This window comes from Pseudophryne corroboree, chromosome 10 (genome assembly GCF_028390025.1).
Source record: "Pseudophryne corroboree isolate aPseCor3 chromosome 10, aPseCor3.hap2, whole genome shotgun sequence".
Classification (NCBI taxonomy): Eukaryota; Metazoa; Chordata; class Amphibia; order Anura; family Myobatrachidae; genus Pseudophryne; species Pseudophryne corroboree.
The window spans coordinates 6,980,993-7,006,325 of record NC_086453.1 but is presented as its reverse complement, the minus strand read 5'-3'; the positions used below and the strand labels follow the sequence as shown (position 1 = coordinate 7,006,325).

Here is a 25,333-nt window from a genome sequence, read left to right as displayed (position 1 = left end):
TATCACTAACCACTTCTGTGGGATAATGTGTCCCAGTACATATCACTAACCACTTCTGTGGGATAATGGTTCCTAGTACGTATAACTAACCAGTTCTGTGGGATAATGGTTCCTAGTATGTATCACTAACCACTTCTGTGGGATAATGGGTCCCAGTACATATCACTAACCACTTCTGTGGGATAATGGGTCCCAGTACGTATCACTAACCACTTCTGCCGGATAATGGGTCCCAGTACATATCACTAACCAGTTCTGCCGGATAATGGGTCCCAGTACGTATCACTAACCACTTCTGCCGGATAATGGGTCCCAATACGTATCACTAACCAGTTCTGCCGGATAATGGGTCCCAGTACGTATCACTAACCACTTCTGCCGGATAATGGGTCCCAGTACATATCACTAACCAGTTCTGCCGGATAATGGGTCCCAGTACATATCACTAACCAGTTCTGCCGGATAATGGGTCCCAGTACGTATCACTAACCACTTCTGCCGGATAATGGGTCCCAATACGTATCACTAACCAGTTCTGCCGGATAATGGGTCCCAGTATGTATCACTAACCAGTTCTGCCGGATAATGGTTCCCAGTACGTATCACTAACCACTTCTGTGGGATAATGTGTCCCAGTACGTATCACTAACCACTTCTGTGGGATAATGGGTCCCAGTACGTATAACTAACCAGTTCTGTGGGATAATGGGTCCCAGTACGTATCACTAACCACTTCTGTGGGATAATGGGTCCCAGTACGTATCACTAACCACTTCTGTGGGATAATGGGTCCCAGTACGTATCACTAACCACTTCTGTGGGATAATGGTTCTTAGAACGTATCACTAACCACTTATGTGGGATAATGGTTCCTGTACGTATCACTAACCACTTCTGTGGGATAATGGGTCCCAGTACATATCACTAACCACTTCTGCCGGATAATGGGTCCCAGTACGTATCACTAACCACTTCTGTGGGATAATGGGTCCCAGTACGTATCACTAACCACTTCTGTGGGATAATGGGTCCCAGTACGTATCACTAACCACTTCTGCCGGATAATGGGTCCCAGTATGTATCACTAACCAGTTCTGCCGGATAATGGGTCCCAGTACGTATCACTAACCACTTCTGTGGGATAATGGTTCCCAGTAGGTATCACTAACCAATTCTGCCGGATAATGGGTCCCAGTATGTATCACTAACTAGTTCTGCCGGATAATGGGTCCCAGTACGTATCACTAACCACTTCTGTGGGATAATGGGTCCCAGTACGTATCACTAACCACTTCTGCCGGATAATGGGTCCCAGTATGTATCACTAACCAGTTCTGCCGGATAATGGGTCCCAGTACGTATCACTAACCACTTCTGTGGGATAATGGTTCCCAGTAGGTATCACTAACCAATTCTGCCGGATAATGGGTCCCAGTATGTATCACTAACTAGTTCTGCCGGATAATGGGTCCCAGTACGTATCACTAACCACTTCTGTGGGATAATGGGTCCCAGTACGTATCACTAACCACTTCTGTGGGATAATGGTTCCCAGTAGGTATCACTAACCAATTCTGCCGGATAATGGGTCCCAGTATGTATCACTAACTAGTTCTGCCGGATAATGGGTCCCAGTACGTATCACTAACCACTTCTGTGGGATAATGTGTCCAAGTACGTATCACTAACCACTTCTGTGGGATAATGGGTCCCAGTACGTATCACTAACCACTTCTGCCGGATAATGGGTCCCAGTACGTATCACTAACCACTTCTGTGGGATAATGGGTCCCAGTACGTATCACTAACCACTTCTGTGGGATAATGGGTCCCAGTACATATCACTAACCACTTCTGCCGGACAATGGGTCCCAGTACGTATCACTAACCACTTCTGTGGGATAATGGGTCCCAGTACGTATCACTAACCAGTTCTGCCGGATAATGGGTCCCAGTACGTATCACTAACCACTTCTGTGGGATAATGGGTCCCAGTACGTATCACTAACCACTTCTGTGGGATAATGGGTCCCAGTACGTATCACTAACCACTTCTGTGGGATAATGGGTCCCAGTACGTATCACTAACCACTTCTGTGGGATAATGGTTCCTAGTACGTATCACTAACCACTTCTGTGGGATAATGGTTCCTAGTACGTATCACTAACCAGTTCTGCCGGATAATGGTTCCTAGTACGTATCACTAACCACTTCTGTGGGATAATGTGTCCCAGTACGTATCACTAACCACTTCTGTGGGATAATGGGTCCCAGTACGTATCACTAACCAGTTCTGCCGGATAATGGTTCCTAGTACGTATCACTAACCACTTCTGTGGGATAATGGGTCCCAGTACGTATCACTAACCAGTTCTGCCGGATAATGGGTCCCAGTACGTATCACTAACCACTTCTGTGGGATAATGGTTCCTAGTACGTATCACTAACCAGTTCTGTGGGATAATGGATCCCAGTACGTATCACTAACCACTTCTGTGGGATAATGGGTCCCAGTACGTATCACTAACCAGTTCTGCCGGATAATGGGTCCCAGTACGTATCACTAACCACTTCTGTGGGATAATGGGTCCCAGTACGTATCACTAACCACTTCTGTGGGATAATGGGTCCCAGTACGTATCACTAACCACTTCTGTGGGATAATGGGTCCCAGTACGTATCACTAACCACTTCTGTGGGATAATGGTTCCTAGTACGTATCACTAACCACTTCTGTGGGATAATGGTTCCTAGTACGTATCACTAACCAGTTCTGCCGGATAATGGTTCCTAGTACGTATCACTAACCACTTCTGTGGGATAATGTGTCCCAGTACGTATCACTAACCACTTCTGTGGGATAATGGGTCCCAGTACGTATCACTAACCAGTTCTGCCGGATAATGGTTCCTAGTACGTATCACTAACCACTTCTGTGGGATAATGGGTCCCAGTACGTATCACTAACCAGTTCTGCCGGATAATGGGTCCCAGTACGTATCACTAACCACTTCTGTGGGATAATGGTTCCTAGTACGTATCACTAACCAGTTCTGTGGGATAATGGATCCCAGTACGTATCACTAACCACTTCTGTGGGATAATGGTTCCTAGTATGTATCACTAACCAGTTCTGTGGGATAATGGGTCCCAGTACATATCACTAACCACTTCTGTGGGATAATGGTTCCTAGTATGTATTACTAACCACTTCTGTGGGATAATGGGTCCCAGTACATATCACTAACCACTTTTGTGGGATAATGGTTCCCAGTACGTATCACTAACCAGTTCTGTGGGATAATGGGTCCCAGTATGTATCACTAACCAGTTCTGTGTGATAATGGGTCCCAGTACGTATCACTAACCACTTCTGTGGGATAATGGTTCCTAGTATGTATCACTAACCACTTTTGTGGGATAATGGTTCCTAGTACGTATCACTAACCAGTTCTGTGTGATAATGGGTCCCAGTATGTATCACTAACCAGTTCTGTGGGATAATGGGTCCCAGTATGTATCACTAACCAGTTCTGTGGGATAATGGTTCCTAGTATGTATCACTAACCACTTCTGTGGGATAATGGGTCCCAGTACGTATCACTAACCACTTCTGTGGGATAATGGGTCCCAGTACGTATCACTAACCAGTTCTGCCGGATAATGGTTCCTAGTACGTATCACTAACCACTTCTGTGGGATAATGGGTCCCAGTACGTATCACTAACCACTTCTGTGGGATAATGGGTCCCAGTACGTATCACTAACCACTTCTGCCGGATAATGGTTCCTAGTACGTATCACTAACCAGTTCTGTGGGATGATGGTTCCTAGTACATATCACTAACCACTTCTGTGGGATAATGGTTCCTAGTATGTATCACTAACCAGTTCTGTGTGATAATGTGTCCCAGTACGTATCACTAACCACTTCTGTGGGATAATGGGTCCCAGTACGTATCACTAACCACTTCTGTGGGATAATGGGTCCCAGTACGTATCACTAACCAGTTCTGCCGGATAATGGTTCCTAGTACGTATCACTAACCACTTCTGTGGGATAATGGGTCCCAGTACGTATCACTAACCACTTCTGCCGGATAATGGTTCCTAGTACGTATCACTAACCAGTTCTGTGGGATGATGGTTCCTAGTACATATCACTAACCACTTCTGTGGGATAATGGTTCCTAGTATGTATCACTAACCACTTCTGTGGGATAATGGGTCCCAGTACGTATCACTAACCACTTCTGTGGGATAATGGTTCCTAGTACGTATCACTAACCACTTCTGTGGGATAATGGTTCCTAGTATGTATCACTAACCACTTCTGTGGGATAATGGGTCCCAGTACGTATCACTAACCACTTCTGTGGGATAATGTGTCCCAGTACGTATCACTAACCAGTTCTGCCGGATAATGGGTCCTAGTACGTATCACTAACCACTTCTGTGGGATAATGTGTCCCAGTACGTATCACTAACCAGTTCTGCCGGATAATGGGTCCTAGTACGTATCACTAACCAGTTCTGCCGGATAATGGGTCACAGTACGTATCACTAACCAGTTCTGTGGGATAATGGTTCCTAGTATGTATCACTAACCACTTCTGTGGGATAATGGGTCCCAGTATGTATCACTAACCACTTCTGTGGGATAATGTGTCCCAGTACGTATCACTAACCAGTTCTGCCGGATAATGGGTCCTAGTACGTATCACTAACCACTTCTGTGGGATAATGTGTCCCAGTACGTATCACTAACCACTTCTGTGGGATAATGGTTCCTAGTACGTATCACTAACCACTTCTGTGGGATAATGGTTCCTAGTATGTATCACTAACCACTTCTGTGGGATAATGGGTCCCAGTACGTATCACTAACCACTTCTGTGGGATAATGTGTCCCAGTACGTATCACTAACCAGTTCTGCCGGATAATGGGTCCTAGTACGTATCACTAACCACTTCTGTGGGATAATGTGTCCCAGTACGTATCACTAACCACTTCTGTGGGATAATGGGTCCCAGTATGTATCACTAACCACTTCTGTGGGATAATGGGTCCCAGTACGTATCACTAACCACTTCTGTGGTATAATGGGTCCCAGTACGTATCACTAACCAGTTCTGCCGGATAATGGTTCCTAGTACGTATCACTAACCACTTCTGTGGGATAATGGGTCCCAGTACGTATCACTAACCACTTCTGTGGGATAATGGTTCCTAGTATGTATCACTAACCACTTCTGTGGGATAATGTGTCCCAGTACGTATCACTAACCACTTCTGTGGGATAATGGGTCCCAGTACGTATCACTAACCACTTCTGTGGGATAATGGGTCCCAGTACGTATCACTAACCACTTCTGTGGGATAATGGGTCCCAGTACGTATCACTAACCACTTCTGTGGGATAATGGGTCCCAGTACGTATCACTAACCACTTCTGCCGGATAATGGTTCCTAGTACGTATCACTAACCACTTCTGTGGGATAATGGTTCCTAGTACGTATCACTAACCACTTCTGTGGGATAATGGGTCCCAGTACGTATCACTAACCACTTCTGCCGGATAATGGTTCCTAGTACGTATCACTAACCACTTCTGTGGGATAATGGTTCCTAGTATGTATCACTAACCACTTCTGTGGGATAATGGGTCCCAGTACGTATCACTAACCACTTCTGTGGGATAATGGGTCCCAGTACGTATCACTAACCACTTCTGTGGGATAATGGGTCCTAGTATGTATCACTAACCACTTCTGTGGGATAATGGTTCCTAGTACATATCACTAACCAGTTCTGTGGGATAATGGTTCCTAGTATGTATCACTAACCACTTCTGTGGGATAATGGGTCCCAGTACGTATCACTAACCACTTCTGTGGGATAATGGGTCCCAGTACGTATCACTAACCACTTCTGTGGGATAATGGGTCCTAGTACGTATCACTAACCACTTCTGTGGGATAATGGTTCCTAGTACGTATCACTAACCACTTCTGTGGGATAATGGTTCCTAGTATGTATCACTAACCACTTCTGTGGGATAATGGGTCCCAGTACGTATCACTAACCACTTCTGTGGGATAATGGTTCCTAGTACATATCACTAACCAGTTCTGTGGTATAATGGGTCCCAGTACATATCACTAACCAGTTCTGTCAGATAATGGTTCCTAGAACGTATCACTAACCACTTCTGTGGGATAATGGTTCCTAGTACGTATCACTAACCAGTTCTGTGGTATAATGGGTCCCAGTACATATCACTAACCAGTTCTGCCAGATAATGGTTCCTAGAACGTATCACTAACCACTTCTGTGGGATAATGGGTCCCAGTACGTATCACTAACCACTTCTGTGGGATAATGGGTCCCAGTACGTATCACTAACCACTTCTGTGGGATAATGGGTCCTAGTACGTATCACTAACCACTTCTGTGGGATAATGGTTCCTAGTACGTATCACTAACCACTTCTGTGGGATAATGGTTCCTAGTATGTATCACTAACCACTTCTGTGGGATAATGGGTCCCAGTACGTATCACTAACCACTTCTGTGGGATAATGGTTCCTAGTACATATCACTAACCAGTTCTGTGGTATAATGGGTACCAGTACATATCAGAAACAAGTACTTATATAATGTCACCATAAGAATATAGGCAAATTCTGCCCCCACTGGTCATCCTTGGAAATAACACGTGCAAGCCTGTAGTAAAGCACAACTAATTATGGGGAAACGATGGATCACAACAGGAGCTCCGGGCAGCCAGGCCCCTCCCTCTGCGCACTATAACTCTCCCATACCCCTGCGTGTGCGCCCAGCTCACCTTGGTGATTTTTAGGAACTTGGAAGGATCCAGCACTCGGCTATTCTTTGCCCCTTGCACCATGTTCCATCCACCTTCCTCCACTCTCTGGACTCCTCCTAGGCACAAACACAGTCAGTGGGCTGCCTTGAGGTGATCTGCATGTGGTCAGGGAAGGAGGTCGATGTCCTTACCTGGCCTCCGTTTATCTTTGGTCATCAGTTGTTGGACTTTCCTCTGCTCTTCCTGCTCCTCTATTTTGGCCTCTTTGTGAATCTGCTCTATGGTTTTGGGCCCCTGGTCTGCTCTCCGGGACACCCAGTTGCACTATGGCAGAAGCAGATGATTTCTATTAGACACTATGTATATACACATAACTGTAGCGTTTATTGTTTGTTACAGAGTCTTGTGTAACCGTCCACCTACCAGTCTCAGGTCTATAATATCCTGCAGCATGAACCGGATCCGCGATGAAGTCTTCCTCTCCTTTACGATCTTCTCCATCTGGTGGAAGTACTGGTCCATGCGAGGCTGCAACAGGCAGAGATCAAATACTGGACAATGTGAGGAGCCATATTATGGTCTCAGGTCTGTCTACTCTTCATACTGTCTATGTATTCACTACACTATGTACTGGCCTTATTGTCTCCCAGACTAGACCACAACAGCTTGCTGGAACAGTGCATGACATAAGTCCCCATCTACCCAATCGCCTGTGCTCTCCACCAATGACCGAGGACCCCACCACCTTCCACCCAATCACCTGCACTCTCTTCCAGTGACCAGGGACCCCACCACCTTCCACCCAATCACATACGTTCTCTTCCAGTGACCGAGGACCCCACCACCTTCCACCCAATCACATGCATTCTCTTCCACTGACCGAGGACCCCACCACCTTCCACCCAATCACATGCGTTCTCTTCCAGTGACCGAGGACCCCACCACCTTCCACCCAATCACCTGCGCTCTCTCCTCCAATGACCGAGGACCCCACCACCTTCCACCCAATCACCTGCGCTCTTCTCCAATGACCCTACTACCTTCCACCCAATCACCTGCACTCTCTTCCAGTGACCAGGGACCCCACCACCTTCCAGCCAATCAACTGCACTCTCTTCCAGTGACCGAGGACCCCACCACCTTCCACCCAATCACATGCGCTCTCTTCCAGTGACCAAGGACCCCACCACCTTCCTCCCAATCACCTGCACTCTCTTCCAGTGACCAAGGACCCCACCACCTTCCACCCAATCACCTGCGCTCTTTTCCAGTGACCGAGGACCCCACCACCTTCCTCCCAAACACCTGCGCTCTCTTCCAGTGACCGAGGACCCCACCACCTTCCTCCCAATCACCTGTGTTCTCTTCCAGTGACCGAGGACCCCACCACCTTCCTCCCAATCACATGCGCTCTCTTCCAGTGACTGAGGACCCCACCACCTTCCACCCAATGCCTGCACTCTCTTCCAGTAACCGAGGACCCCACCACCTTCCACCCAATCACATGCGTTCTCTTCCAGTGACCGAGGACCCCACCACCTTCCACCCAATCATATGCGTTCTCTTCCAGTGACCGAAGACCCCACCACCTTCCACCCAATCACATACGTTCTCCTCCAGTGACCGAGGACCCCACCACCTTCCACCCAATCACCTGCGCTCTCCTCCAATGACCCCACCACCTTCCACCCAATCACCTGCACTCTCTTCCAGTGACCAAGGACCCCACCACCTTCCACCCAATCACCTGCACTCTCTTCCAGTGACCGAGGACCCCACCACCTTCCACCCAATCACCTGCACTCTCTTCCAGTGACCGAGGACCCCACCACCTTCCACCCAATCACATGCGCTCTCCTTCAATGACCGAGGACCCCACCACCTTCCACCCAATCACATGCGCTCTCTTCCAGTGACCGAGGATCCCACCACCTTCCACCCAATCACATGCGCTCTCTTCCCGTGACTGAGGACCAGTCAACCTTCCACCCAATCACCTGCGTTCTCTTCCAGTGACTGAGGACCAGTCAACCTTCCACCCAATCACCTGCACTCTCTTCCAGTGACCGAGGACCCCACCACCTTCCACCCAATCACATGCATTCTCTTCCACTGACCGAGGACCCCACCACCTTCCACCCAATCACATGCGTTCCCTTCCAGTGACCGAGGACCCCACCACCTTCCACCCACTGCCTGTGCTCTCTTCCAGTGACCGAGGACCTCACCACATTCCACCCAATCAAATGCGATCTCTTCCAGTGACCGAGGACCCCACCACCTTCCACCCAATCACATGCATTCTCTTCCAATGACCAAGGACCCCCCCACCTTCCACCCAATCACCTGCGCTCTCTTCCAGTGACCGAGGACCCCACCACCTTCCACCCAATCACATGCATTCTCTTCCAATGACCAAGGACCCCCCACCTTCCACCCAATCACCTGCGCTCTCTTCCATAGACCGAGGACCCCAGCACCTTCCACCCAACCACATGTGTTCTCTTCCAGTGACCGAGGAACCAACCACCTTCCACCCAATCGCCTGCGCTCTCTTCCATTGACCGAGGACCCCACTACCTTCCACCCAATCACCTGTACTCTCTTCCAGTGACCGAGGACCCCACCACTTTCCACCCAATCACATGCGCTCTCTTCCCGTGACTGAGGATCACACCACTTTCCACCCAATCACATGCGTTCTCTTCCAGTGACCGAGAACCCCACCACTTTCCACCCAATCACCTGCGCTCTCTTCCAGTGACTGAGGACCAGTTAACCTTCCACCCAATCACCTGCGTTCTCTTCCAGTAACTGAGGACCAGTCAACCTTCCACCCAATCACCTACGTTCTCTTCCAATGACTGAGGACCAGTCAACCTTCCACCCAGTCATCTGCGCTGTCTTCCAGTGACCGAGGACCCCACCACCTTCCACCCAATCATATGCGTTCTCTTCCAGTGACCGAAGACCCCACTACCTTCCACCCAATCATATGCGTTCTCTTCCAGTGACCGAGGACCCCACCACCTTCCACCCAATTACATACTTTTTCTTCTAGTGACCGAGGACCCTACCACCTTCCACCCAATCACATGCGTTCTCTTCCAGTGACCGAGGACCCCACCACCTTCCACCCAATCACATGCATTCTCTTCCAGTGACCGAGGACCCCACCACCTTCCACCCAATCACCTGCGCTCTCTTCCAGTGACCGAGGACCCCACCACCTTTCTCCCAATCACCTGCGCTCTCTTCTAGTGACCGAGGACCCCACCACCTTCCTCCCAATCACCTGTGTTCTCTTCCAGTGACTGAGGACCCCACCACCTTCCACCCAATGCCTGCACTCTCTTCCAGTAACCGAGGACCCCACCACCTTCCACCCAATCACATGCGCTCTCTTCCAGTGACTGAGGACCCCACCACCTTCCACCCAATGCCTGCACTCTCTTCCAGTAACCGAGGACCCCACCACCTTCCACCCAATCACATGCGTTCTCTTCCAGTGACCGAGGACCCCACCACCTTCCACCCAATCATATGCGTTCTCTTCCAGTGACCGAAGACCCCACCACCTTCCACCCAATCACATACGTTCTCCTCCAGTGACCGAGGACCCCACCACCTTCCACCCAATCACCTGCGCTCTCCTCCAATGACTGAGGACCAGTCAACCTTCCACCCAATCACCTGCGTTCTCTTCCAGTGACTGAGGACCAGTCAACCTTCCACCCAATCACCTGCGTTCTCTTCCAGTGACTGAGGACCAGTCAACCTTCCACCCAATCACCTACGTTCTCATCCAATGACTGAGGACCAGTCAACCTTCCACCCAGTCATCTGCGCTGTCTTCCAGTGACCGAGGACCCCACCACCTTCCACCCAATCATATGCGTTCTCTTCCAGTGACCGAAGACCCCACTACCTTCCACCCAATCATATGCGTTCTCTTCCAGTGACCGAGGACCCCACCACCTTCCACCCAATTACATACTTTTTCTTCTAGTGACCGAGGACCCTACCACCTTCCACCCAATCACATGCGTTCTCTTCCAGTGACCGAGGACCCCACCACCTTCCACCCAATCACATGCATTCTCTTCCAGTGACCGAGGACCCCACCACCTTCCACCCAATCACCTGCGCTCTCTTCCAGTGACCGAGGACCCCACCACCTTCCTCCCAATCACCTGCGCTCTCTTCCAGTGACCGAGGACCCCACCACCTTCCACCCAATCACATACTCTCTCTTCCCGTGACTGAGGACCAGTCAACCTTCCACCCAATCACCTGCGTTCTCTTCCAGTGACCGAGGACCCCACCACCTTCCACCCAATCACATGCATTCTCTTCCACTGACCGAGGACCCCACCACCTTCCACCCAATCACATGCGTTCTCTTCCAGTGACCGAGGACCCCACCACCTTCCACCCAATCACCTGCGCTCTCTTCCAGTGACTGAGGACCAGTCAACCTTCCACCCAATCACATGCATTCTCTTCCAGCGACTGAGGACCAGTCAACCTTCCACCCAATCACCTGTGCCCTCTTTCAGTGACCGAGAACCCCACCACCTTCCACCCAATCACATGCACTCTCTTCCAGTGACCGAGGACCCCACCACCTTCCACCCAATCACCTGTACTCTTTTCCAGTAATCGAGGACCCCACCACCTTCCACCCAATCACCTGTACTCTCTTCCAGTGACCGAGGACCCCACCACTTTCCACCCAATCACATGCGCTCTCTTCCAGTGACCGAAAACCCCACCACCTTCCACCCAATCACATGCGTTCTCTACCAGTGACCCCACCACCTTCCACCCAATCACCTGCGCTCTCTTCCAGTGACTGAGGACCAGTCAACCTTCCACCCAATCACCTACGTTCTCTTCCAGTGAGCGAGAACCCCACCACCTTCCACCCAATCACATGCGCTCTCTTCCCGTGACTGAGGATCACACCACTTTCCACCCAATCACATGCGTTCTCTTCCAGTGACCGAGAACCCCACCACTTTCCACCCAATCACCTGCGCTCTCTTCCAGTGACTGAGGACCAGTCAACCTTCCACCCAATCACCTGCGTTCTCTTCCAGTGACTGAGGACCAGTCAACCTTCCACCCAATCACCTACGTTCTCTTCCAATGACTGAGGACCAGTCAACCTTCCACCCAGTCATCTGCGCTGTCTTCCAGTGACCGAGAACCCCACCACCTTCCACCCAATCATATGCGTTCTCTTCCAGTGACCGAGGACCCCACCACCTTCCACCCAATTACATACTTTTTCTTCTAGTGACCGAGGACCGTACCACCTTCCACCCAATCACATGCGTTCTCTTCCAGTGACCGAGGACCCCACCACCTTCCACCCAATCACATGCATTCTCTTCCAGTGACCGAGGACCCCACCACCTTCCACCCAATCACCTGCGCTCTCTTCCAGTGACCGAGGACCCCACCACCTTCCTCCCAATCACCTGCGCTCTCTTCCAGTGACCGAGGACCCCACCACCTTCCACCCAATTACATACTTTTTCTTCTAGTGACCGAGGACCGTACCACCTTCCACCCAATCACATGCGTTCTCTTCCAGTGACCGAGGACCCCACCACCTTCCACCCAATCACCTGCGCTCTCTTCCAGTGACTGAGGACCAGTCAACCTTCCACCCAATCACATGCATTCTCTTCCAGCGACTGAGGACCAGTCAACCTTCCACCCAATCACCTGTGCCCTCTTTCAGTGACCGAGAACCCCACCACCTTCCACCCAATCACATGCACTCTCTTCCAGTGACCGAGGACCCCACCACCTTCCACCCAATCACCTGTACTCTTTTCCAGTAATCGAGGACCCCACCACCTTCCACCCAATCACCTGTACTCTCTTCCAGTGACCGAGGACCCCACCACTTTCCACCCAATCACATGCGCTCTCTTCCAGTGACCGAAAACCCCACCACCTTCCACCCAATCACATGCGTTCTCTACCAGTGACCCCACCACCTTCCACCCAATCACCTGCGCTCTCTTCCAGTGACTGAGGACCAGTCAACCTTCCACCCAATCACCTACGTTCTCTTCCAGTGAGCGAGAACCCCACCACCTTCCACCCAATCACATGCGCTCTCTTCCCGTGACTGAGGATCACACCACTTTCCACCCAATCACATGCGTTCTCTTCCAGTGACCGAGAACCCCACCACTTTCCACCCAATCACCTGCGCTCTCTTCCAGTGACTGAGGACCAGTCAACCTTCCACCCAATCACCTGCGTTCTCTTCCAGTGACTGAGGACCAGTCAACCTTCCACCCAATCACCTACGTTCTCTTCCAATGACTGAGGACCAGTCAACCTTCCACCCAGTCATCTGCGCTGTCTTCCAGTGACCGAGAACCCCACCACCTTCCACCCAATCATATGCGTTCTCTTCCAGTGACCGAGGACCCCACCACCTTCCACCCAATTACATACTTTTTCTTCTAGTGACCGAGGACCGTACCACCTTCCACCCAATCACATGCGTTCTCTTCCAGTGACCGAGGACCCCACCACCTTCCACCCAATCACATGCATTCTCTTCCAGTGACCGAGGACCCCACCACCTTCCACCCAATCACCTGCGCTCTCTTCCAGTGACCGAGGACCCCACCACCTTCCTCCCAATCACCTGCGCTCTCTTCCAGTGACCGAGGACCCCACCACCTTCCACCCAATCACATACTCTCTCTTCCCGTGACTGAGGACCAGTCAACCTTCCACCCAATCACCTGCGTTCTCTTCCAGTGACCGAGGACCCCACCACCTTCCACCCAATCACATGCATTCTCTTCCACTGACCGAGGACCCCACCACCTTCCACCCAATCACATGCGTTCTCTTCCAGTGACCGAGGACTCCACCACCTTCCACCCAATCACCTGCGCTCTCTTCCAGTGACTGAGGACCAGTCAACCTTCCACCCAATCACATGCATTCTCTTCCAGTGACTGAGGACCAGTCAACCTTCCACCCAATCACCTGTGCTCTCTTTCAGTGACCGAGAACCCCACCACCTTCCACCCAATCACATGCACTCTCTTCCAGTGACCGAGGACCCCACCACCTTCCACCCAATCACCTGTACTCTTTTCCAGTAATCGAGGACCCCACCACCTTCCACCCAATCACCTGTACTCTCTTCCAGTGACCGAGGACCCCACCACTTTCCACCCAATCACATGCGCTCTCTTCTAGAGACCGAAAACCCCACCACCTTCCACCCAATCACATGCGTTCTCTACCAGTGACCCCACCACCTTCCACCCAATCACCTGCGCTCTCTTCCAGTGACTGAGGACCAGTCAACCTTCCACCCAATCACCTACGTTCTTTTCCAGTGAGCGAGAACCCCACCACCTTCCACCCAATCACATGCGCTCTCTTCCAGTGACTGAGGACCAGTCAACCTTCCACCCCATCACCTACGTTCTCTTCCAGTGACTGAGGACCAGTCAACCTTCCACCCAATCACCTGCGCTGTCTTCCAGTGACCGAGGACCCCACCACTTTCCACCCAATCACATGCGTTCTCTTCCAGTGACCGAGGACCCCACCACCTTCCACCCAAACCCCTGTACTTTCTTCCAGTAATCGAGGACCCCACCACCTTCCACCCAATCACCTGTACTCTCTTCCAGTGACCGAGGACCCAACCACTTTCCACCCAATCACATGCGCTCTCTTCCAGTGACCGAAAACCCCACCACCTTCCACCCAATCACATGCGTTCTCTACCAGTGACCCCACCCCCTTCCACCCAATCACCTGCGCTCTCTTCCAGTGACTGAGGACCACACCACCTTCCACCCAATCACCTACATTCTCTTCCAGTGAGCGAGAACCCCACCACCTTCCACCCAATCACATGCGCTCTCTTCCAGTGACTGAGGACCAGTCAACCTTCCACCCAATCACCTGCGCTCTCTTCCAGTGACTGAGGACCAGTCAACCTTCCACCCAATCACCTGCGTTCTCTTCCAGTGACCGAGGACCAGTCAACCTTCCACCCAATCACCTGCGCTCTCTTCCAGTGACCGAGGACCCCACCACCTTCCACCCAATCACATGCGTTCCCTTCCAGGGACCGAGGACCCCACCACCTTCAACCCAATCACCTGCGCTCTCTTCCAGTGACTGAGGACCCCACCACCTTCAACCCAATCACCTGCGCTCTCTTCCAGTGACTGAGGACCCCACCACCTTTCACCCAATCACATGCGTTCTCTTCCAGTTACTGAGGACCAGTCAGCCTTCCACTCTCTTTCCACTGACCATCTACCCAATCTGCTGTGCTATTGTCCAGCCTGCATGCTCCGCCTTCTCGTTTGGAAACATAATAACGGATGTAATTTGCATGCAGCAAGTAGCAACCTTTACCGTGCTCACCTTGGCCTTCTCAAAATCCAGATCTTTGCCGATGGTAGTAAGCAGCCGGCACAGACACTCAAGTGACTCCTCGTCATGGTTCTTCAGCAGCTTCACCACACAGTCGTGCATGATGGCTTCTGTCAGCATCTTCAGCTTGAAAAGTTCCCCGATGAACTTGATGTTCCCTATGGACCTCCGCCGAGCCTTGTCTCTGGACTCCTCAAGTTCTTCCTGCAGGCGCGTCTTTTCCTCCGGCTGCAGACACAGAACAGATAAACATTGCACGTTTCCAAATGACCGAATAACCATCCAGCTCATTACTACGTGATGAAGAGAATGACTACCAATCATCCAGTACTGTATGGCAGACCCCACTTCACAAACGAGGCCAGAAACTTTCTCTGGGGCAATTATTCCCTTCTGGGCAACAGATGCGGTGGTTACATCTCCTCAGTATCTCCCCCAGCCTGGGGCATCTAAACACGTGGTGAGCATACAGCAGAATGGTTCCCTCCATAGCCCACCCAAACCAGTCCCGTAGATATGAGCAAGTACAGGGAACAGTTACCTCTCTCCCCACTATGTGTCAGAGCAATGGGCGTCCGCTGCTGGGGCCCTACCAGAAGCAGAAGTGGGCGACTCTGCTGACCTGACAGGCTATTAGCTTCTACATCCCAGTCCCAGGATAGCAATGTGTGAAAAGAGCAATTAGACAGTCGGTGGGATGCAGCTATCTCCCAACTGCAGTAATCCCGGTCACGTAGGGATTGGGCGGTTACTAGTAAAACACTTCTATGAGTGAACATCTCATTTCACATCACTGCTGGGGAAAATAAAGTGAACATTTCCCAGAGGACCCGCAGCCGGACATTGCCGCACGGAGAGGTTACTATTACCGTCGAAGCCAACTCCAAATCCTTCTGCTTTTTTTCAAAAGCATCATCATCCACTTTGTCCCTCTCAAACTCCTTCTGGCAGCGGTTCAGCAGCAGCTTGCGGAAGTTCACAGTGCTCCCGGGTTTATCGGCCATCGGTACCTTTAACTAGAGTAAGAGAAGTGGTCCATTACCCCATGACTGATCTGCAGCTCACAGACAACAAATACATTAGGTGTAGACCTCGGCTAGGGCAAGGGGGGGCTGGCAGACGCAAGGGGGCCTGGCAGAGGGCAAGGGGGCCTGGCAGAGGCCTCTTGCCAACCCCCCAGTACTCTCCCAGATAGCCAATATGGCATATTACCCTGCTGCTGTAGGCAGAAGTAAGAGAATGTGCATATATCACAGCGTGTCAATGAGAAGTGACGGTGGAAGCACAGAGAACACGAGGTGCCTCCGGCACTGGCCGGCCTAGCCTTCACCTTACAGACGATATGACCCTACAGGTCTGGTACTAAAACTAATCAGCTGAGGGCTACCATACAGGGCACAAAGTACGTGAAGGTCAATGTACTCACCGTGGCAAGACATCGGCACATATTGGCATACGCCACCGAGAAGCCGGGTTCATCTAGTGCTTTCTCAAATACCAGGTCGATAACCCCCTTCAGCCGCTCCTCTGTATCCACCGTCAGGTCGGTCACCTGCTTCATCAACTGGTTAAACATCTGAGGCGTCAATTTGTTCAAGATGCTCCGAACCTTCCGGAAGAGAGCCTGCAACGCGAGAACGCCGCGCAGGAGCGCTAATGAGTTTTACACCATCATTAAACAGCAAATGGAGGCCAAGCCACAGCATGACTAGAAGCGTGTTGTGCGGCACTAAGTACACACAGTGCGTCATCAGTGACAGCGTGTTGTGACACAGTGCGTCATCAGTGACAGCGTGTTGTGACACAGTGCGTCATCAGTGACAGCGTGTTGTGACACAGTGCGTCATCAGTGACAGCGTGTTGTGACACAGTGCGTCATCAGTGACAGCGTGTTGCGACACAGTGTGTCATCAGTGACAGCGTGTTGTGACACAGTGTGTCATCAGTGACAGCGTGTTGTGACAGTGTGTCATCAGTGACAGTGTGCTGTGACAGTGTGTCATCAGTGACAGTATGTTGTGACACAGTGTGTCATCGGTGACAGTATGTTGCGACAGTGTGTCATCGGTCACATTATGTTGTGACGCAGTGTCAGAGGTGACAGTGTGTTGTGACACAGTGTGTCAGCGGTGACAGTATGTTGTGACACAGTGTGTCAGAGGTGACAGTATGTTGTGACACAGTGTGTCAGAGGTGACAGTATGTTGTGACACAGTGTGTCAGCGGTGACAGTATGTTGTGACACAGTGTGTCAGCGGTGACAGTATGTTGTGACACAGTGTGTCAGCGGTGACAGTATGTTGTGACACAGTGTGTCAGCGGCGACAGTATGTTGTGACACAGCGGTGACAGTGTGTTGTGTGCTGTACACTCGCCTGGGTGCGGATATTCTCGGGATCATCAGCTAGGCTGTCCCTCTTCACAGTGGGCTTCCAGGCATTCTCTGACTTCTTCAGGTGCACATCATCTGTCACTGAAATGTTCATGATGATTTTCCTGGGCTCCCGCCTCTGGCCTGGCTGCGAGCGTCTGGGACCGCCCACGTTCAACAACTGGGGGACACAACAGCAAAAGCTTTACACGTTTACGAAACATTCCTTAGTGGTTCCCGCGCTACCACTATTCGCTTTTCTACTCCCGGACCTACCACTCATGTTTCTGCCCACCCGCGCAACTGACGTGCTTCCACCCAACGCCCACCAGTCACATGCCCCTCCCCCTCCTCACCCAACCAACGTGCTTCTACCCAACGCCCACCAGTCACATGACCCTCCCCCTCCTGCCCACCAATGTGCTTCCACCCAACGCCCACCAGTCACATGCCCCTCCCCCTCCACTGACGTGCTTTTACCCAACGCCCACCAGTCACATGCCCCTCCTGCCCACCAATGTGCTTCTACCCAACTCCCACCAGTCACATGCCCCTACCCCTCCTGCCCACCAACGTGCTTCTACCCAACGCCCACCAGTCACATGCCCCTACCCCTCCTGCCCACCAATGTGCTTCTACCCAACGCCCACCAGTCACATGCCCCTTCTCCTCCTACCCACACCCAACGTGCTTCTACCCAACGCCCAGCAGTCACATGCCCCTTCTCCTCCTGCCCACCAATGTGCTTCAATCCAATGGCCACCAGTCACATGCCCCTCCCCCTCCTGCCCACCAACGTGCTTCTACCCAACGCCCACATGTCACATGCCCCTCCCCTTCCACTGCTTCACCACTCACTTGCCGCTTCCCCTCTTGCCCACGACGGAAGTGCTTCTACCCAAAACCCACCAGTCACATGCCCCTTCCCCTGCTGCCCACAACTGACGTGCTTCTACCCAACACCCACCAGTCACATGCCCCTCCCCTCCTGCCCTCCACTGACGTTCTCCTACCCAACGCCCACCAGTCATATGCCCCTCCTCCTGCCCACAACGGATGTGCTTTTACCAAACACCCACATGCCCCTCCCCTCCTGCCCTCCACTGATGTTCTCCTATCCAACGCCCACCAGTCATATGCCCCTCCTCCTGCCCACAATGGATGTGCTTTCACCAAACACCCACATGCCCCTCCCCTCCTGACGTTCTCCTACCCAACGCCCACCAGTCATATGCCCCTCCTCCTGCCCACAACGGATGTGCTTTTACCCAACACCCACATGCCCCTCCCCTCCTGCCCTCCACTGACGTTCTCCTACCCAACGCCCACCAGTCATATGCCCCTCCTCCTGCCCACAACGGATGTGCTTTTACCAAACACCCACATGCCCCTCCCCTCCTGCCCTCCACTGACGTTCTCCTACCCAAGGCCCACCAGTCATTTGCCCCTCCTCCTGCCCACAACGGATGTGCTTTTACCAAACACCCACATGCCCCTCCCCTCCTGCCCTCCACTGACGTTCTCCTACCCAACCCCACCTGTCACATGCCCCTTCTCCTCCTACCCACAACTGACGTGCTTCTACCCAACGCCCACCAGTCACATGCCCCTCCTCCTGCCCACAACGGATGTGCTTTTACCCAACACCCACCAGTCATGTGGTTCTGTGCCCATCCTCCCTCTCTCAGGGTAGATATTACAGTTCTAATCTCTATATACTGTAAGGAACGGCCCCTAACAAGCTGTGACATCACTGTATAAATACTTACAGGCAGCCCACGACCCCCAGGGGCCAATCGTCCAAAATCTGCATACGCAGGCGTGAAATCCGGCCCTTTCTGCAGCATGCGCGTGTCCAGGTTCCTCACTGGTAACTTTGGCTGATTGATCTGTAAATGGACAAGGAAAATGAACTATGCTGAGCAGTGGAAATAAAACATCTGATTACTTCATCACGTAACGACGGCCGATCCCATCTCATCTGATCGCAGCCCTGACCCATCAATATCGTCACCGCTCCCAGCGCAATCTCACATCCACCCAGACACGATGCGTCCCCGCTCACACACCCCAGGCACAAGCAAGGGGCGACAGCGGTCTGATCACATCACCCTACAGGCATACAGAACGTGCTACCTCCTAACATGAGACTGCACCTAGACACCTCCCTCTCTTCTCACTTTGTCCAGGACCACGTCGCTGATGGGCGGCAAGCCTTCTGGCTTCTGCACACAGGCCGGCATAAACTGGAAGCCCAGCAGGAAGTCCCTGTCATACTGTCGCTTCCCATCGTGCTGTACACACGGAACTGGTGGCGCTGGAAGATCCTGGGACATTTCTGGAGGTTCCTCTACTGTGCCGGGTGCTAAATGAGAGAGCAGGAGAGTGGGTGAACGCAGCATCCCGGGGCGGGGGTCACTGCACCGCACACAACGTAGGAAAGGGATTACTTTCCACGGGGCGTGTTACTGCAGAAGCGGCTGGTGAAAAGCGACGTCACTTTCACGGTAGCCATATACGGATCTCTAATCCTCAATGTGTATTTGGGGCAAACAGTACCTGATTTATAAGCGTATCCTTCCTCTGTACCCGATGGGTCTCCCCCTTCGCCTTCAGAGATGGTATCTGCCCCATTGCGCAGGAGTTCCGATTCGCCGTTCTCTTCCAGCTGTTTATCGTTAGGGTACAGCGGTCCTGCGTCAGCACCGACGCCACTGTGTTCTTCCAGCTCTGACTCTACAAGCTTCTCCTCCGCAGCGTCACTCTCCACCTGCAGGGTAGACGGAAACTCAGACGCTCTCTAGTACAGATCAAAATGTGCTGTATAATCCCCGGCCTGATCTGCCCCCGTAACACGGACCCAAAGCCAGGCCGGGCGTGACTGTGCCAGCGACGGGCGTCTCATGTGATCACCCAGACTGGCAGTGTCATGTATCGGAGTCTGGAACACAGAGAGCTAGCTCTCGCCCGCAATTCTGAGCTCACCTCAATATTCGGCATCCGTACCTCCTCCGTGTCCGGACTCTCGTCTCTGAATTTCTGCCACATCTTTGGTGAAGCTGCAACAGTTTGGGCTGTAAAGAGATTTGTAGCACATTATAATGGTAGACATACTCGAGACACATTCCGTGGATGTAACTAGATTCGGCTCTTCCTATGACTGCAGCGGCATGTGACGGAAAGATGCGCTAGCTTGTACTGTGACACCAGCTGTTATACATATACACCAACGAGCACAGCTGACAATCTGGGATATAAGAGGCCCACCACTCAGCCCCCCCCCTTATAGCCAATTGTTTATCCCTCACACTGGTTACTAAGTTCCCGGCCGTACTCAGATGGTTGGCTCCCAAGGGAAACGTATTTCTGTGTACGTTATAAAAATAAGAATTTACTTACCGATAATTCTATTTCTCATAGTCCGTAGTGGATGCTGGGAACTCCGTAAGGACCATGGGAATAGCGGCTCCGCAGGAGACTGGGCACAAAAAGTAAAAGCTTTAGACTAGCTGGTGTGCACTGGCTCCTCCCCCTATGACCCTCCTCCAAGCCTCAGTTAAGATACTGTGCCCGGACGAGCGTACATAATAAGGAAGGATCTTGAATCCCGGGTAAGACTCATACCAGACACACCAATCACACCGTACAACTCGTGATCTGAACCCAGTTAACAGTATGATAACCGTAGGAGCCTCTGAAAAGATGGCTTCCAACAATAAACAACCCGATTTGTTTGTAACAATAACTATATACAAGTATTGCAGACAATCCGCACTTGGGATGGGCGCCCAGCATCCACTACGGACTATGAGAAATAGAATTATCGGTAAGTAAATTCTTATTTTCTCTGACGTCCTAGTGGATGCTGGGAACTCCGTAAGGACCATGGGGATTATACCAAAGCTCCCAAACGGGCGGGAGAGTGCGGATGACTCTGCAGCACCGAATGAGAGAACTCCAGGTCCTCCTCAGCCAGGGTATCAAATTTCTATAATTTAGCAAACGTGTTTGCCCCTGACCAAGTAGCTGCTCGGCAAAGTTGTAAAGCCGAGACCCCTCGGGCAGCCGCCCAAGATGAGCCCACCTTCCTTGTGGAATGGGCTTTTACAGATTTTGGCTGTGGCAGGCCTGCCACAGAATGTGCAAGTTGAATTGTACTACAAATCCAACGAGCAATCGTCTGCTTAGAAGCAGGAGCACCCAGCTTGTTGGGTGCATACAGTATAAACAGCGAGTCAGATTTTCTGACTCCAGCCGTCCTGGAAACATATATTTTCAGGGCCCTGACTACGTCCAGCAACTTGGAGTCCTCCAAGTCCCTAGTAGCCACAGGTACCACAATAGGTTGATTCATGTGAAACGCTGAAACCACCTTAGGGAGAAATTGAGGACGAGTCCTCAATTCCGCCCTATCCGAATGAAATATCAGGTAAGGGCTTTTATAGGATAAAGCCGCCAATTCTGATAAGCGCCTGGCTGAAGCCAGGGCCAACAGCATTACCACTTTCCATGTGAGATATTTCAAATCCACTGTGGCAAGTGGTTCAAACCAATGTGATTTTAGGAACCCTAAAACTACATTGAGATCCCAAGGTGCCACTGGAGGCACAAAAGGAGGCTGTATATGCAGTACCCCTTTGACAAACGTCTGAACTTCAGGCACTGAAGCCAGTTCTTTCTGGAAGAAGATCGACAGGGCCGAAATTTGAACCTTAATGAATCCTAATTTTAGGCCCATAGACAATCCTGCTTGCAGGAAATGTAGGAAACGACCCAGTTGAAATTCCTCCGTAGGGGCCTTCTTGGCCTCACACCACGCAAAATATTTTCGCCAAATGCGATGATAATGTTTTGCAGTTACATCCTTCCTGGCCTTGATCAGGGTAGAGATGACTTCATCTGGAATGCCTTTTTCCTTCAGGATCCGGCGTTCAACCGCCATGCCGTCAAACGCAGCCGCGGTAAGTCTTGGAACAGACAAGGTCCCTGCTGGAGCAGGTCCTTCCTTAGAGGTAGAGGCCACGGGTCCTCCGTGAGCATCTCTTGCAGCTCCGGGTACCAAGTTCTTCTTGGCCAATCCGGAGCCACGAGTATCGTTCTTACTCCTCTCCTTCTTATGATTCTCAGTACTTTTGGTATGAGAGGAAGAGGAGGGAACACATATACCGACTGGAACACCCACGGAGTTACCAGAGCGTCCACAGCTATTGCCTGAGGGTCCCTTGACCTGGCGCAATATCTGTCCAGTTTCTTGTTGAGACGGGACGCCATCATGTCCACCTTTGGTTTTTCCCAACGGTTTACAATCACTTGGAAGACTTCTGGATGAAGTCCCCACTCCCCCGGGTGGAGGTCGTGTCTGCTGAGGAAGTCTGCTTCCCAGTTGTCCACTCCCGGAATGAACACTGCTGACAGTGCTATCACATGATTTTCCGCCCAGCGGAGAATCCTTGCAGCTTCTGCCATTGCCCTCCTGCTTCTTGAGCCGCCCTGTCTGTTTACGTGGGCGACAGCCGTGATGTTGTCCGACTGGATCAATACCGGTTGACCCTGAAGCAGAGGTCTTGCTTGACTTAGGGCATTGTAAATGGCCCTTAGCTCTAGGATATTTATGTGAAGAGACGTTTCCATGCTTGACCACAAGCCCTGGAAATTTCTTCCCTGTGTGACTGCTCCCCAGCCTCTCAGGCTGGCATCCGTGGTTACCAGCATCCAATCCTGAATGCCGAATCTGCGGCCCTCTAGAAGATGAGCCTTCTGTAACCACCACAGGAGAGATACCCTTGTCCTTGGAGATAGGGTTATCCGCTGATGCATCAGAAGATGCGATCCGGACCATTTGTCCAGCAGATCCCACTGAAAAGTTCTTGCATGGAATCTTCCGAATGGAATCGCTTCGTAAGAAGCCACCATTTTTCCCAGGACTCTCGTGCACTGATGCACTGACACTTGTCCTGGTTTTAGGAGGTTCCTGACTAGCTCGGATAACTCCCTGGCCTTCTCCTCCGGGAGAAACACCTTTTTCTGGACTGTGTCCAGAATCATCCCTAGGAACAGTAGACGTGTTGTTGGAATCAGCTGTGATTTTGGGATATTTAGAATCCACCCGTGCTGACGTAGCACTACCTGAGATAGTGCTACTCCGACCTCTAACTGTTCCCTGGACCTTGCCCTTATCAGGAGATCGTCCAAGTAAGGGATAATTAATACGCCTTTTCTTCGAAGAAGAATCATCATTTCGGCCATTACCTTGGTAAAGACCCGTGGTGCCGTGGACAATCCAAACGGCAGCGTCTGAAACTGATAATGACAGTTTTGTATCACAAACCTGAGGCACCCTTGGTGAGAAGGGTAGATTGGGACATGGAGATAAGCATCCTTGATGTCTAGAGATACCATATAGTCCCCTTCTTCCAGGTTCGCTATCACTGCTCTGAGTGACTCCATCTTGAATTTGAACCTTTTTATGTAAGTGTTCAAAGATTTTAGATTTAAAATTGGTCTCACCGAGCCGTCCGGCTTCGGTACCACAAACAGCGTGGAATAATACCCCTTTCCCTGTTGTAGGAGGGGTACCTTGATTATCACCTGCTGGGAATACAGCTTGTGAATAGCTTCCAATACTGCCTCCCTGTCGGAGGGAGACGTTGGTAGAGCAGACTTCAGGAACCGGCGAGGGGGAGACGTCTCGAATTCCAATTTGTACCCCTGTGATACTACCTGCAGGATCCAGGGGTCCACTTGCGAGTGAGCCCACTGCGCGCTGAAATTCTTGAGACGGCCCCCCACCGTGCCCGAGTCTGCTTGCAGAGCCCCAGCGTCATGCTGAGGACTTGGCAGAAGCGGGGGAGGGCTTCTGCTCCTGGGAAGAGGCTGCATGGTGCAGTCTTTTTCCCCTTCCTCTGCCCCGGGGCAGGAACGAGCGGCCTTTTTCCCTCTTGCCCTTATAGGGACGAAAGGACTGGGTTTGAAAAGACGGTGTCTTTTTCTGCTGAGAGGTGACCTGGGGTAAAAAGGTGGATTTTCCAGCCGTTGCCGTGGCCACCAGGTCCGATAGACCGACCCCAAATAACTCCTCCCCTTTATACGGCAATACTTCCATATGTCGTTTGGAATCCGCATCACCTGACCACTGTCGCGTCCATAACGTTCTTCTGGCAGAAATGGACATCGCACTTACTCTAGATGCCAGGGTGCAAATATCCCTCTGTGCATCTCGCATATATAGTAATGCATCCTTTAAATGCTCTATAGTTAATAATATACTGTCCCTATCCAGGGTATCAATATTTTCAGTCAGGGAATCCGACCAAGCCACTCCAGCGCTGCACATCCAGGCTGAGGCGATCGCTGGTCGCAGTATAACACCGGTATGTGTGTATATACCTTTTAAGATATTTTCCAGCCTTCTATCAGCTGGTTCCTTGAGAGCGGCCGTATCAGGAGACGGTAACGCCACTTGTTTTGATAAGCGTGTGAGCGCCTTATCTACCCTAGGGGGTGTTTCCCAACGTGCCCTAACCTCTGGCGGGAAAGGGTATAGTGCCAATAATTTATTAGAAATCAGCAGTTTTTTATCGGGGGAAACCCACGCTTTATCACACACCTCATTTAATTCATCTGACTCAGGAAAAACCACTGGTAGTTTTTTCACACCCCACATAATACCCTTTTTTGTGGTACTT

General features: G+C 51.4%; 1 protein-coding gene across 6 annotated transcripts in view; it reads right to left on the bottom strand.

Annotated features, from left to right (window-relative positions):
* Positions 1 to 25,333, bottom strand: part of EIF4G3 (eukaryotic translation initiation factor 4 gamma 3) — a 193,413-nt gene that overhangs the window by 27,459 nt on the left and 140,621 nt on the right. For 5 of the 6 annotated variants that reach the window (XM_063942065.1, XM_063942061.1, XM_063942062.1 and 2 more), the window contains 11 exons: positions 20,634 to 20,722; positions 20,208 to 20,418; positions 19,829 to 20,013; positions 19,418 to 19,537; positions 17,653 to 17,829; positions 16,704 to 16,901; positions 16,147 to 16,293; positions 15,269 to 15,505; positions 7,256 to 7,360; positions 7,024 to 7,156; positions 6,851 to 6,948 (listed from right to left, as the gene is read on the bottom strand). In XM_063942065.1, coding sequence (XP_063798135.1) covers positions 6,851 to 6,948; positions 7,024 to 7,156; positions 7,256 to 7,360; positions 15,269 to 15,505; positions 16,147 to 16,293; positions 16,704 to 16,901; positions 17,653 to 17,829; positions 19,418 to 19,537; positions 19,829 to 20,013; positions 20,208 to 20,418; positions 20,634 to 20,722 — 1,700 coding nt within the window. The remainder of the gene's footprint in view (positions 1 to 6,850; positions 6,949 to 7,023; positions 7,157 to 7,255; positions 7,361 to 15,268; positions 15,506 to 16,146; positions 16,294 to 16,703; positions 16,902 to 17,652; positions 17,830 to 19,417; positions 19,538 to 19,828; positions 20,014 to 20,207; positions 20,419 to 20,633; positions 20,723 to 25,333) is intronic. The other variant, XM_063942063.1, reaches the window with a different exon arrangement.